The sequence below is a fragment of the Alexandromys fortis genome, unplaced genomic scaffold (assembly GCF_014885135.2).
Source record: "Alexandromys fortis isolate MF-2015 unplaced genomic scaffold, M_Fortis_MF-2015_v1.1 scaffold_105, whole genome shotgun sequence".
Lineage (NCBI taxonomy): Eukaryota > Metazoa > Chordata > Mammalia > Rodentia > Cricetidae > Alexandromys > Alexandromys fortis.
The window spans coordinates 2,782,473-2,798,306 of NW_026068011.1; the positions used below are offsets into that span (position 1 = coordinate 2,782,473).

General features: G+C 36.8%; 1 protein-coding gene across 1 annotated transcript in view; it reads left to right on the forward strand.

Annotated features, from left to right (window-relative positions):
* Window positions 1–1,802: 1,802 nt before the first annotated feature.
* The window catches only part of LOC126513549 (40S ribosomal protein S14-like), a 28,505-nt gene continuing 14,473 nt past the window's right edge, over window positions 1,803–15,834 (forward strand). The window contains exon 1 of the mRNA XM_050161985.1: window positions 1,803–1,850. Coding sequence (XP_050017942.1) covers window positions 1,803–1,850 — 48 coding nt within the window. The remainder of the gene's footprint in view (window positions 1,851–15,834) is intronic.

The following is a 15,834-nucleotide window of genomic DNA, read 5'->3' on the forward strand; positions in this document are numbered from 1 at the left end:
CAGCTGAGGACAGAGAACCTGAAATGACCCTATCCTATAGCCATACTGATTAATATCTTGCATATCACCATAGAACCTTCATCTGGAGATGGATGGAGATAGAGACAGAGACCCACACTGGAGCACTGGACTGAGCTTCCAATGTCCCAAGGAGGAGCAGAAGGAGGGAAAATATGAGCAAAGAAGTCAGGACCACAAGGGGTGCACCCACCCACGGAGACAGTGGGGCTGATCTATTGTGAGCTCACCAAGGCCAGCTGGACTACGACTGAAAAACCATGGGATAAAACCAACTACTTTCTGATTCAGTTTAATTTCATCCCCAGATCATGAAATCCATGCCTTGAACCATCATTGGAACAGGAATTCTGTGGCTAGACAAATCACAGGTTTTAGGCAAAAACCTACTACTATGATTCTGATAACTGGAACTAGACAAAGTGTTAAACTAACTCCTGGTTGTTTATAGTTATACTCATAGGTTAATGCATACAAAACCTGTCATGAGAGAAACTTAAGCTTTTTTTGTTTGTTTGTTTTTTTTTTTTTGAGAAACTTCTATATGCAATAGATAATGGTTCCACTACTAGTATCCCCACAAACTGCCCATGTCAAACAACTGCCACCCACATTCAGAGGGTTTAATTCGATCTTATTCTGGTTCTCTAGCTGTCAGTCTTGGGTCAGTGAGCTTCCACTCGCTCAACTATGCTGTTTCTAAGGGTATCCCTCTCATGGTCTTGGTCCCTTGGCTCATAATATCAGTTCTCCCTCTCTATGACTAGACTTCAGGAGTTCAGTCGAATGATTAGCTCTGTAACTCTGCATCTGCTTCCATCAGTTACTGGATGAAAGTTCTATGATGACAATTAAGAAAGTCATCAATTTGATTACAGGGGAAGGGTATATTTTGTATCCTCTACTATTGTTTAGATTCTTAGCTGGACTCATCCTTGTGGTTTCTTGGGAATTTATCTAGTGTGTTGTTTCTCGCTAACAGAACAATGGCTCCCTCTTTCAAGGTATCTCTTTCCTTGCTCTCCCTCTCTGTCCTTTACCCAACTTGATAGTCTAGATTCCTCACGTTTTCCTCCCTTCTTCCCTGTCTCCTACCACCCTCCATGTCTCCCCCGACACTGACAATTTACTAAGGAGTTCTTGTCTATACAATCTACTGAAATTTTTTGTTCACTATATTTTGATCACCCTTTTTAAAAGACTTAACATTTTTTTCATTTCTAATTAAAAAAGAAAACTACTATGTATAAAAAGAGAAGGAAGATATGGCATAGAGCCATGAAAATCAAATGTATCAACAGAAACACATCATATTAATAGCAAAGGAAAAAAATTATTTTGATATTTAAAATAAATACAAGAAATAAAGAAAAATGTAAATATAATATTGGAAATGCATAATCACAACTGAAGAACCAAGCATAATTTTGGAAAATATAAAACAAACGATCTTAAATAAAAATACATATTTGAATGAAATTTACTATCAGATTAATAATTGGTGTTTTTAAAGGTGTAGAGGTGAACTTTTTTTTCTTTTTGAGAGAGAAGGGAGGGGATGTGAAGCTGGGTGAATAGGGAGTTGGAGAAAGATCTGGGATGAGTTTGAGAGGGGAAAGCACATGATCAAAATATATAATTTGAAATTTTTAAATAGAAAAATTTTAAAGTACAAATCAAACAGTCACAAATATGTATGAAATCAAAATAATACAAGAAAGAAGAAAGCTGAGCACAAATTCCAGAAACATGGATGAAGATAAAATAGTATTACATAAGGGAAAATGGGGATTTCAAGTGAAAAGGAGAGGACTGAAGAGATGGGTCTGCAGGTAAGAGCATTTGTTGCTCTTCCAGAGGATCTGAATTGAGTCCCCACACCTCATATCAAGTTTCTCATGATTGTCTATAACTGTAGTTCCAGGGGATCTCCATCTACAGAGACTTACACTCAAGTATGCAGATATACACACCTATATGTAATTTAAAAATAATAAAAATAAGTATTTTCAAAAATGGAAAGGATAAAAATAAAAAAAAAGCATTTAGGTAGGTACATATTAAAACTTTTCTAATTTGATGAGACAATACACCTTTTTACATACCAGATAAACTGGATAATAAATACAAAGTGAGACATTATCACACACATACATGCATGGACACACATTTACACACACACACACATGTACAAGCACATTTACACACTTTACATGAAAGTTGCTGAAAAACATTGATGCAAAGCTCCAAAAGCATTTGACACATTGAGCTCAGAAGAATAAAAACAGAAATTGCGAGTGAATTATTATCAGAAACTATACAAGACAGATAGCTTTAAAGACTGAAAGAATTTCAAAACTGTCAGCCTGGAATCCTATGTCACGGCAGCATATTTCAATACTGAAAGCACGAGAATGACTCTTCAAGTCATCAAAGAAAAAGGTAATTCATGCCCAATCAAATCAAGTAATACTGTGAAGAGAATAGCATAAAAGTTAAAAATGAATAATGGTAACATTGTAGTTTTAAGGATGCTGTGCAGCTTAATGGAGACACCAATTAATTTTTAAATAAACCTAAAATCGTGTTGCACCTACAAAATAAGACTTCAATGCATTAGCCAATAGAGAAGATATGGTTGAGATGCAAAGGCTGGAAGGCAAATGAGCAGTAGGAAAATTGATGTAATACATGGAACAAATACTTAGATAATGGAACAATATGAAACACAAATACAACTGCATCAATAATTTTATTAAATGAGAATCATATGAATGCACTGTCCTGGCTAATGTTTGTCAACTTGACAATAAACCTAGATGAAAATGGAAAGAGGAAATTTTAACTGAAAAAAAAATTCCTTCATAAAATTGCCTTTGGGGAAATTTTCTAAATTAGTGATTGATATGTGAGGTTCCATCAATTGTGAACAGTATCACCCCTAAGCAGGTGGCCATGGGTGACATAAGAATGATGAGCAAGCCATGAGGAGTAATATGCTAATGCTTACAGTTACTGTATATTTGTCAAGACCAAAATAAATGAATTGGAGATATAGCAAAAAATAGTAATATAAGGAAAACACTAAAATTTGTATTATAAGAAACAAGGTAGAGTCAACCAGAAATGTAAGCAGAAATAGAAAAAGGGGTAGACCAAGGAACAATGAGTTTAGAAACTCAAAAATAATGAATGCTATATAATTAAAACAGAGCTCAAGAATACATGAAGGAAAATGACATAGGAAACAGAAGAAAATTAACCAACTACAAATATAGGTTAAATATTCAGCACTCTTTCAATAATTGATTAATTTGAGAAGAAAACAGTTTCTAGAATCCTCAGATAATGCGATCACTTTACCTAATTTCCATAACAAAATCATGCATATTCATTCTTTTGTCATAATGGATATGTGGAAGACTAAAGTAGAAATCAGAAAACTAAGGAATCATTTGGAACAAGAAAAGGAAATCAAAGTTCAGTCTTAAAAAATATCAATAAGAAATTTAAAAACATTTATGTTTTTGAGATTCAGACACAGAAGTAAATGTAGATGTTAATATAGGCGCATATGCAGAGAGATGAAGATGTCAGTGTAGTTTAAGATGCAGATATAGATACAGATGTGGTTCCAAATAGAGGTATGTCTCATGCTAAAGAGCAGGAAAACCAATATGAATTTTTAAAAAGGAACAACAAAGTGGACATTCCTGAGCTTAAGTTTCTGTAAGATCTTATATAAATATATATTACATATATTTATTTTGCTTTATCTAATTGTATATTTAAAGTCAGTAAATTTAATTTTTTTAAAGAAAGAGTTGTTTCCTAGTTTATTTTTTATTATTATTCTTGGTGTATTTTGTGGGGGGGGGTTGTATATGTCTATGTGTGATGTTTGCATGTGTATGAGTATGGCAGTGGGTTGGGCAAACACTTGTCTGGGATCCATTCATCTCTCCATGAAGGACAGAAGACAACTCTCAGGCACCGATTTTCTTTTCATCTTGAATTCTAAGTATCAAATTCTGATCACCAGGCTTTCTCAGCAGGTGCTTTACCCTCTGAGTCATCTTGTTGGCCCAGTGTTTTAACTTTTTGCAAGTTACAGTTGTTCAAAATTAATCTTAACTGTCTGAACTGCTCATTTAGAGTAATGAGTCAGGGTAATTTTCCTTTCCTTGACCACCTTTTAAAGTTTGTATGAACCAGTTGTCGACACTTGACAAGTCATCTGTAGCAAGTGAAACAATGACTATCATGTTTACATAATTGCCTGGAATGATTTGAACTCTGCTGTTGTTTGTTGAAGCTATACAGAGATTCAGGGATTCCAAAGATTTCTACTGTGCAAACCCCTCACTTTGGTTTAACTGTTGCTGTGTGATTTACCACTTCCCCTATGTATTACACTGCCCATGTAGATTACCACTTCTTCTGTGGATTACCAACTGCCCTAAGTCATAAGGGAGAAAATATTTTAGTGCAAAGCAGTATGCAAGCAACCATACTTTGAGAATTTTACATCAAAAATAGACACTATGTGAAATTCTAAATGATATGTGGGTTTCTGTGTATATTCATTATAAAGCATAACCCCTTACCAAATATTCCTTAAGAAGTACTGAGTCTTCACTGTTATGCATTGTTGGGAAGTAGTGAAATCAAATTCTACATTGAGGGAAATGTACAGTTCTGTCAAATATTAAAACTTTTATCCGTAAAATCTCTAGATATGGATAAAAGTTTGATTTTTCTAGTCCAAAAATGGAGATACAAATTCTTCTAGTTATAATATCATAAAAACCACAGGAGTAATTGGCAAAACATGGTTTCATTGCTTACTAGTTTTCATCATTATTGTAAATAGGATGAATCTTATAGAGAATTAATAAAATCCTTAGTTATATACATATTTAAGCTGATGATTCACAATTAGGTGGCCACGGGATCTAAGAAGATGTTGGAGCACCGGACTGAAATCTCAATGTCATACCAGTTTTAAATAGAACCTGAGACTAATTTTGCTCAAGGTGCTATATGACTGCTCTTGTAAAGTTTTAGAGGAGCTAGTTGTGAATACTAGCAACAATTGGCTAATATTAAGTGGTAAGTGTCATAATAGTTTTTTTGGAGGCATACATCTACATAGGAGTCCAAAGAGTGTTTTTAAGTGTTTATGTGTGTGTATGTGTGTGCGTGAATGTGGGGTGCATGTATGTGTGTGTGTGTATGTATATGTGAATGTATAGTTTAAATTAACAAACATAACATCCTAAGAGTTTGTGGTCAATATGCTAGTGACACCAGGGCATCATCTAGTAAATGTTAGTTTATGGAGAAAGAGTTACTTCTTAAGAGAAAAATACCATTACCAACAATGAACTATCCATAGTAATTTGACAAAACTTTGAAATTCTTCATTAAAATTATTCAATTCAATGCAAATTCAGATTATAATAAAAGACCAATTTGTAATGAAAAATAAAGAACAGTAACATTAGAGATAATCTTACCAAAATATAGCATTAAGGATTTTTATGCAGCTCCTCTTTCAAAATATCTAAATTGTTTACATTTATGATTTTAATCATTCTTGATCAAAGTTTTTCATATCTGTGTATACATGTATCTACTCACATATATGTACACAAAAGTGCAATGCATATATTTTCTATTTTCAAATACATTAAATATATATATGAAGCTATTTTGTTGGTCAGTATTATATATAAATTACTAATACTCATGCTGTAAACTCTACAAAATTTAGGAAAATGAGAAATATTTATCTAGTTGAATGTAATTTGTGGTTTATCAATAGTGTTCATCTACATTATCTTAAAAATAAGATCACTTTATTACAGTTGCCTCAGAAATAAAAATACCACACAGTTATTTTAATACAATGACCAAACAGTTAGCCAGCAGTGTCTCCTCTGTGTATCCTAGCCTATCATTCATATGTGTAAACAAGTATAAATCTGAGTATCATATGAAATTAAGATAGGAGACCAAGTAAGGACAAAATGAGGTAATGAGAAAGGACAGAATACTGGCAAAAGGATACATGATTCGTGAAAGAAAATATAAAACAATTTTTTTCCCTAGTCTTAACTCTGTAGCATTGATCATAAATGTGTAACACACTTAGAAACACTCCATAGCTTCATAATGGCCATGCTATTTGAGCTGTTCACTGAAATACATTGAATTAGGAACTAGACAAGAGATTAACTTGGTTTCTCAGTATATATTAGATGGATGGTTAGATGGTATGTTGTTTTCATACTAAAACATTCTATTATATAAGATAAGGACTTTATATCTTTTTGTTTTCTCATAAAAAGGTAAACAATTCTTCTTGCCGTATTCAATCAGTAATAGAGCTTTGGGAAGAACAGCTTTAAAAAGTCTGAAACCAAAATGTAGGAATTTTTACTGTATGGAAGAAATCTAGGTAAGAGGTGATAGGGATTTCAAAGGTAGTTCAAAGACTCAGTACAATGAATGTTTCAGTTTGGAGCTTGTTGTAAGCCAGTCAGTTACAGATGTACTAAAACACTGATGATATAAAATACCAAAGTGAGAAAAGCACGCCGCCATCGTCAGTCACCCCGAGACAGGTGTATCTCCTGAAAAGCAACATATACGGCTCTCTGCAGCTTCTTCAAGCCCTAAAATTCTAAAGTTTTATAAAAATACATTTGGAAATTGAAGAAGAAAAATGGCTATGTTCCATAAATGTAGCAAGAATGGTGTTTCGAATATGTTTTTTTTATTTTTTTTAATTTATTTATTTATTAAAGATTTCTGTCTCTTCCACACCGCCGCCTCCCCTTTCCCTCCCCCTCCCCCAATCAAGCCCCCCTCCCTCGTCAGCCTAAAGAGCAATTAGGGTTCCCTTCCCTGTGGGAAGTCCAAGAACCACCCACCTCCATACAGGTCTAGTAAGGTGAGCATCCACGAAACTGCCTAGGCTCCCAAGAAACCAATAGGTACAGTAGGATCAAAAACCCATTGCCATTGTTCTTGCGGTCTCAGCAGTCCTCATTGTCCACTATGTTCAGCGAGACCGGTTATAACCCAGGCTTTTTCAGACCCAGGCCAGCTGGCCTTGGTGAGTTCCCGATAGAACATCCCCATTGTCTCAGTGTATGGGTGCAGCCCTCGTGGTCCTGAGTTCCTTGTTCGTGCTCTCTGTCCTTCTGCTCCTGATTTGGACCTTGAGATTTCAGTTCGGTGCTCCATTGTGGGTCTCTGTCTCTGTCTCCTTTCATCGCCTGATGAAGGTTAATATTCAGGAGGATGCCTATATGATTTTCTTTGGGTTCTCCTTCTTATTTAGCTTCTCTAAGAACCCGAATTATAGGCTCAATGTCCTTTATTTATGGCTAGAAACCAAATATGAGTGAGTACATCCCATGTTCCTCTTTTTGGGTCTGGCTTACCTCACTCAGGATAGTGTTTTCTATTTCCATCCATTTGCCTGCAAACTTCAAGAAGTCCTTGTTTTTTACTGCTGAGTAGTACTCTAATATGTATATATTCCATACTTTCTTCATCCATTCTTCAATTGAAGGGCATCTAGGTTGTTTCCAGGTTCTGGCTATTACAAACAATGCTGCTATGAACATAGTAGAGCATATACTTTTGTTGTATGATAAGGCCTCTCTTGGGTATATTCCCAAGAGTGGTATTGCTGGGTCCATGGGTAGGTTGATCCCGAATTTCCTGAGAAACCTCCACACTGCTTTCCAGAGTGGTTGCACAAGTTTGCATTCCCACCAGCAATGGATGAGTGTACCCCTTTCTCCACAACCTCTCCAGCAAAGGCTATCATTGGTGTTTTTGATTTTCGCCATTCTGACAGGTGTAAGATGGTATCTTAAAGTTGTCTTGATTTGCATTTCCCTGATCGCTAAGGAAGTTGAGCATGACCTTAGGTGTCTTTTGGCCATTTGAACTTCTTCTGTTGAGAGATCTCTGTTCAACTCAGTGCCCCATTTTATAATTGGGTTGATTAGCCTTTTACGGTCTAGTTTCTTGAGTTCTTTATATATTTTGGAGATCAGACCTTTGTCAGTTGCGGGGTTGGTGAAGATCTTCTCCCAGTCAGTGGGTTGCCTTTCTGTCTTAGCAACAGTGTCCTTTGCTTTACAGAAGCTTCTCAGTCTCAGGAGGTCCCATTTATTCAATGAGGCCCTTACTGTCTGTGCTGCTGGGGTTATACGTAGGAAGTGGTCTCCTGTGCCCACGTGTTGTAGAGTACTTCCCACTTTCTCTTCAATCAGGTTCAGTGTGTTTGGACTGATATTGAGGTCTTTCACCCACTTGGACTTGAGTTTTGTGCATGGTGATAGATATGGGTCTATTTTCATTCTTCTACAGATTGACATCCAGTTTTGCCAGCACAATTTGTTGAAGATGCTCTCTTTTTTCCATTGTATACTTTTAGCTCCTTTATCGAAAATCAGGTGTTCATATGTTTGTGGGTTAAAGTCAGGGTCTTCTATTCGATTCCATTGGTCGACTTCTCTGTTTTTATGCCAATACCAAGCTGTTTTCAATACTGTAGCTCTGTAATAGAGTTTGAAGTCAGGGATGGTAATGCCTCCAGACGTTCCTTTATTGTATAAGATTGTTTTGGCTATCCTGGGTTTTTTGTTTTTCCATATAAAGTTGATTATTGTCTTCTCCAGATCTGTGAAGAATTTTGATGGGATTTTGATGGGGATTGCATTGAATCTATAGATTGCTTTTGGTAGAATTGCCATTTTTACTATGTTGATCCTCCCAATCCAAGAGCAAGGGAGATCCTTCCATTTTCTGGTGTCCTCTTCTATTTCTTTCTTCAAAGACTTGAAGTTCTTGTCAAATAGATCTTTCACTTCCTTGGTCAGGGTTACCCCAAGATATTTTATGCTCTTTGTGGCTATCGTGAAAGGTGATGCTTCTGTGATTTCCCTCTCTGTTTCCTTATCCTTAGTGTATAGGAAGGCAACTGATTTTTTGGAGTTGATCTTGTATCCAGCCACGCTACTAAAGGTGTTTATCAGCTGTAGGAGTTCTTTGGTAGAATTTTTGGGGTCGCTTATGTATACTATCATGTCATCTGCAAATAACGAAAGCTTAACTTCTTCCTTTCCAATACGAATCCCCTTGATCCCCTTATGTTGTCTTATTGCTATTGCTAGAACTTCAAGCACTATATTGAAGAGGTATGGAGAGAGTGGACATCCTTGTCTTGTTCCTGATTTTAGTGGGATGGCTTTGAGTTTTTCTCCATTTAATTTAATGTTAGCTGTCGGTTTGCTGTAGATAGCTTTTATTATATTTAGGTATGACCCTTGTATCCCTATTCTCTCCAAGACCTTTATCATAAAGGGGTGTTGAATTTTGTCGAATGCTTTTTCCGCATCTAATGAAATGATCATATGGTTTTTTTCTTTCAGTCTATTTATATGGTGGATTACATTGATAGATTTGCGTATGTTGAACCAGCCCTGCATCTCTGGGATGAAGCCTACTTGATCATAATGGATAATTTTTCTGATGTGTTCTTGAATTCGGTTTGCCAGTATTTTATTGAGAATTTTTGCGTCGATATTCATGAGTGAGATAGGCCTGTAATTCTCTTTCTTGGTTGGGTCTTTGTGTGGTTTTGGTATCAGGGTAACTGTAGCTTCATAAAAGGAATTTGGCAATGACTTTTCTGTTTCTATATTGTGAAATACGTTAAGGAGTATAGGTATTAGCTCTTCTTGGAAGTTCTGGTAGAATTCTGCGTTGAACCCATCTGGTCCTGGGCTTTTTTTGGAAGGGAGATTTTTGATAACAGTTTCTAGTTCTTCGCGACTAACAGGTCTATTTAGATCATTCACCTGGTCTTGGTTTAGCTTTGGTATATGGTACTTATCTAAAAAAATGTCCATTTCTTTTGCATTTTCCAGTTTTGTGGCATACAGGCTTTTATAGTAAGATCTAATGATTCTCTGGATTTCCTCTGTGTCTGTGGTTATGTCCCCCCTTTCATTTCTGATTTTATTTATTTGCGTGTTCTCTCTCTGTTGTTTAGTTAGTTTGGATAGGGGTTTGTCGATCTTGTTGATTTTCTCCAAGAACCAACTTTTTGTTTCATTGATTCTTTGGACTGTTTTCTGTGTTTCTATTTTGTTGATTTCTGCCCTCAGTTTGATTATTTCCAGTCTTCTACTCCTTCTGGGCACCTCTGCTTCTTTTTTTTCTAAAGCTTTCAGGTGTGCCATTAAGTCCCCAATGTATGCTTTCTCTGTTTTCTTTAAGTGGGCACTTAGTGCTATGAACTTTCCTCTTAGCACTGCTTTCATCGTGTCCCATAGGTTTGAGTATGTTGTCTCTTTATTTTCATTAAATTCAAGGAAGACTTTAATTTCTTTCTTAATTTCTTCCTTGACCCAGGTGTGGTTCAGTAGTTGACTGTTCAGTTTCCATGAGTTTGTCGGCTTTCTGGGGGTAGCATAGTTGTTGCCATCTAACTTTAATCCGTGGTGATCTGATAAGACACAGGTGGACACTGATATTCTTTTGTATCTGTGGAGGTTTCCTTTGTTTCCGAGTATATGGTCAATTTTTGAGAAGGTTCCATGAGCTGCAGAGAAGAAGGTATATTCTTTCCTATTTGGGTGGAGTGTTCTGTAGATGTCTGTTAAGTCCATTTGCTTCATTACCTCCAATAATTCTCTTAATTCTCTATTAGGTTTCTGTCTGATTGACCTGTCCATTGGAGAGAGAGGTGTGTTGAAGTCTCCTACTATTAGTGTGTGTGGTTTTATGTCTGCCTTGAGTTTTAGAAATATTTCTTTTACATAAGTGGGTGCTTTTATATTAGGGGCATAGATATTCAGGATTGAGATGTCATCCTGATGAATTGTTCCTGTTATGAGTATAAAGTGTCCATCTCGATCTCTTCTGATTGATTTTAGTTTGAAGTCAGTTTTGTTGGAAATTAGTATGGCCACACCTGCTTTTTTGTTAGGACCATTTGCTTGAAAGACCTTTTCCCAACCTTTTACTCTGAGTAGATGCCTGTCTTTGTGGTTGAGATGTGTTTCTTGCAAACAGCAGAATGTTGGATCCTGTTTTCGTATCCAATCCCTTAGCCTGTGCCTTTTTATAGGTGAATTGAGACCATTAATATTAAGTGATATTAGTGACCAGTGGTTGTTTACTCCGGTTATTCTTACTGTTTTCGGTAGTAGAGTTTGTGTGTGTCCCTTCTTTGAGTTGTACTGGTGAAGGTTCGCTAGATTCCTGAGTTATTGTAGTCAGTGTTGGCAATGTTGGATTCCTTGGGTTGCGATTTTCCTTCTATTACTTTCTGTAGCGCTGGATTTGTGGCTACGTATTGTTTAAATTTGTTCTTATCCTGGAATGTCTTGTTTTCTCCATTGATAGTGAATACTAGCTTGGCTGGGTATAGAAGTTTGGGTTTGCATCCATGGTCTCTTAGTTTTTGAAGAACCTCTATCCAGGACCTTCTGGCTTTCATGGTTTCCATAGAGAAGTCAGGTGTAAGTCTGATCGGTTTACCTTTATAAGTTACTTGGCCTTTTTCCTTTGCAGCTCTTAATATTCTTTCTTTAACCTGTATATTTTGTGTTTTGATTATTATATGGCGAGGGGATGCTTTTCTTTGATCCAGTCTGTTTGGTGTTCTGTATGCTTCTTGGATATTCAAAGGAATATCTTTCTTTATGTTGGGAAAGTTTTCTTCCATAATTTTGTTAAATATATTTTCTGGGCCTTTGAGCTGTAATTCTTCCCCTTCTTCTATTCCTATTATTCTCAGGTTTGGTCTTTTTATTGTGTCCCATATTTCCTGAATGTTTTGTGATGAGAATTTGTTGGCTTTGCTGTTTTCTTTGATCAGTGCGTTTATTTTCTCTATGGTGTCTTCAGAATCTGAGATTCTTTCTTCTATTTCTTGTATTCTATTGATTATGCTTGTTTCTGTAGGCTCTGCTCGTTGACCTAGATTTTCCGTATCCAGCTGGTCCCCAGTTTGTGCTTTCTTCCTTGCTTCCATTTCAGTTTTCAATTCTTGAACTGTTTCCATTACCTGTTTGTTCGTTTTTTCTTGGTTTCCCAGGGTCTCATGTACGTATTTACTCAATTCTTCAAACTTTTTGTTATACTTCTCATCCATTTCTATAAAGGTGTTTTTTACATATTGTTTAAGGGACTCTATTGCTTTCATAAAGTCGATTTTTTCCACTTCTTCTGTGTTAGGGTGTTCAAGTCCTTCTGTTGTAAGATCATTGGGTTCTGGTGCTTTCATGTTGTTTTTCAGCTTATTGGGAGAATTTTTGCCTTGGCGCCTGCCCATCTCCTCCTATTGACGATCTCTAATTGGTCTTTTAAAACCAGATCAGGTTTCCCTGCTGGCCAGAGGCTCCTCTTGCAAAATTCCCTCGTTCTGTTTCCTGGCTCCTGCCAGGGGCCAAGATCCCTCTCACCCCTCAGACGGGTCTTCAGGAAAAGAACCAGGTTCCCTGTTTGCCCGGGACCTCGCCAACCAAAGGCCTACCTCTTTGATTTAATTGTCCTGGGGCGATCTGCTCTTGGTGTTGCACTGGTCCCTGTAGCCTGCGTTGTCTGCCACTGTGTCAGTACCCGCCGGTCCTGGTCCGCGCCAGCTAATTCGCCCGCCGTGTGTGTCAGTTCCGGCCGCCACTGCTGTGCGCATCGGTTCCGGCCTGCGAATATGTTTTTTTTTTTGTCATTTCCAAAGTCAGATTCTAACAGTTTCACGTTGCATTTATAAACACACACTCTTATACAAGGCCATCAGATTCACTCCTCAACTGTATTCCTTTTAGTAATTAATCCACTGGCAACTGATTTTCTGTATCACTTTAGGAAGAGTTATGTTGTAATTTTGAACATTTTGATTATAATTTCTAGCACCTCAGGTGATAGCTACTGTTCAGTAAAAAATTTAAGACCCACACCCATTACCACAGCAGTGAGACCTTCTCTTCTGTTCACTTGAAGAATTCCAAATTATTAAGCCAAGGTTGAAAAAGATATTTTGATCAGAACAATTTTTGTTATACTATCAACAGCACATACATTGGCTAAAGAATTTTTTAATTTCCCATTTCTTTACTCAGATAATTGGGTGATTTATGTCTCTTCTAGAATCTGATCCTATACAACTTAAGCAAATATTCCTATTTTTGTTTTCGATTCACCATTCCATTGAGTCCCCTCACCACATACACTGGTCATGCTCTTTCATCTGAACAGTTTCATGTTTGTTCTTCCTTCAACTGATAGACTCCCACTTCCCATAGAGTGTAAGTTTTCAGAGGAGTTACTGTAGTTGCCCATATTATTGGACTCTTGTAATTGATTCAGAGGTTGATAATCCCTATACTACAGATCATTTGATGATTTCACCCAAGATTAACACCAATATTTTATTAATATTAATTATTTCATCTAGAATTAATAAAATATCAACACACGTGTAATAGTAGAAGTTACCTATTTAGAAGCCATATTCCTCTGCTAACTGATCCCCTAGGATCAAACTTAGGCCAGCAAATCGGTCCAAGTATCTCTGCCCAAGGATCCATGCCATCACATGTTTTGTTTGTTTCCATACTCTTTATGCAGCATCTTTGCTTATTATGGGCTATAAGGGCATCATATTATAATCTACTATACACATCTCTCTCCAATGTAAAAGGCAATGAGACATACTCTTTTATTTAACATTTATTAATTAACATTATTAAATAGCATATATGGATGCTTTGCCTAAATGTATATATGTGCACAATGTGCATGCCTAGTACATGCACAGGTCAGAAGAAGGGTTGGCTTCCTGGAAACTGGAGTTACAGAAAGTTGTGAGCTATCATGTGAGTTCTAGAAACTGAAACCCCATCTACTGAAGACTAAGAGCTCTTTTTTAAAATAGTAAAATCACATGTCTGTAATTAATTATCAAATAAAGGATTGTTTCCTATTACAGGAATTTTACAACAAGGTAAAAAAAAAAGTATTGCTTTATACTCAATGTACCATTCCTAGGATTATTGCATGGCAACTTTTCTGCAGTAAACCCAATATAGCTCTGCAAGTCTGTTCCAATTATGTTGGGTTGATAACAAGAAGAAAACTAGTAATGATGGAACATGGAGTCTAGGAGGCAATTTCCTTTGTTTTCATCCATTTCCTTGTCACTCTCCTGATACATCCTTTAACTTCAGTGTTCCAGAACATGGGGAAGAAGCCTATCTCATGTGGTGAGAGAACAGAAGGATGCTGTTTAAATGTTTAGTCTTTACAAAATTCCAGGTTGAATTTCTTTAAATAGATTCTTTCCTCATACAATACTTCCCAACTAATTTCCTTTTTCTCCACACCTTCCACCTTTCCCTCCTCCCTTCTTCCTCAGACCCACTCCCCCTCCATTTCCTCTTCAGAGAAAAGCAGGCCCCAGGAGACAACAGTCAAGCAGGAAAAAAAACAGACAGATTAAAACATGGTGAAAGTCCTCCCATCAATGCTGGGCAAGGCAACCCAATTGGAGGAAAAGAGTCTCAAGTGCAAGTCAAAAAGTCAGAAACACATCACTCCAACTGTAAAAAGTTCCACAATAACACCAAGCTATCGACCATAACATACAGGCTGAGGACCTGATACAGAGCATGAAGGCCTCATGCACGCTGCTTCAGATTCTGTGAGTCCCTATGAGTCCTGCTTAGTAGGTTCAGTGAGTCATATTCTCCTGGTGTCCTCCACCTTCTATAACTCTTAGAGTCTTACCTCTCCCACTATTGTGTGGTTCCCATATCTCCGAATGGAGGAACCTGGTGAAAACCTCCAATTAAGACATTGAAAAGCCTAGAAATCTCGGGTAAAACCAAACACTACTGACCAAAAAGAAAAATAAATCAGTGAAATGATTGCTAATGATATTCTACTATCACTTATCAGTGCCTTATCTGGTCATTATCAGAAAGTCTTCTTCTGAAAAAAGTATATGAGAGGGGTTTCAAAGCCCAGTAGTCAAATATTTGAGAATAATTGCAGAGACCAATAGCCAGTCATATGAGGAGAGGGACTCACATAGAATTTTTTTTTTTTTTGTTTTTTTGTTTTTGGTTTTTCGAGACAGGGTTTCTCTGTGGCTTTGGAGCCTGTCCTGGAACTAGCTCTGTAGACCAGACTGGTCTCGAACTCACAGAGATCCGCCTGCCTCTGCCTCCCGAGTGCTGGGATTAAAGGCGTGTGCCACCATCGCCCAGCTTTCACGTAGAAATTTTATTGTCAGGATATATTATGATGAGCAATGTTTTGGAAGGTAAATAATTCATGAGGCTTCCATCATCATGAATGCCATTGGGTGCTATAGGAAAGTTTTCTGAGAAAGCTAACTCCTTATTTCTGTTAGCACCTATCATTGGAAGATAGAATGTTCCTTCCCTCAGAAGAACACCACATTGAAGGTGCCACCATAGAAGCTGAGACTAGACCTCCACTAGATCAGTACAGCTGGCAGCAATTAGACCTTGGACTCTCTTTTGTTCTTCTTATCTTCTTATTTATTGAAAATAGATATTTTTCTCACATAAAATATCCTGATGGTGGTTCCCCTCTTACAGCTTCTCATTTTCTCCTCACTTCTCCTCTCATCCAAACACATCCTTTTCCTATCTCTTTTTTAGAAAAGGAAAAGGTTTCAAAGTAATAACAATAACATATATGAATATACGAAAATAAAATAAAAACTAATGCTAGAATGAACAAAACAAACAA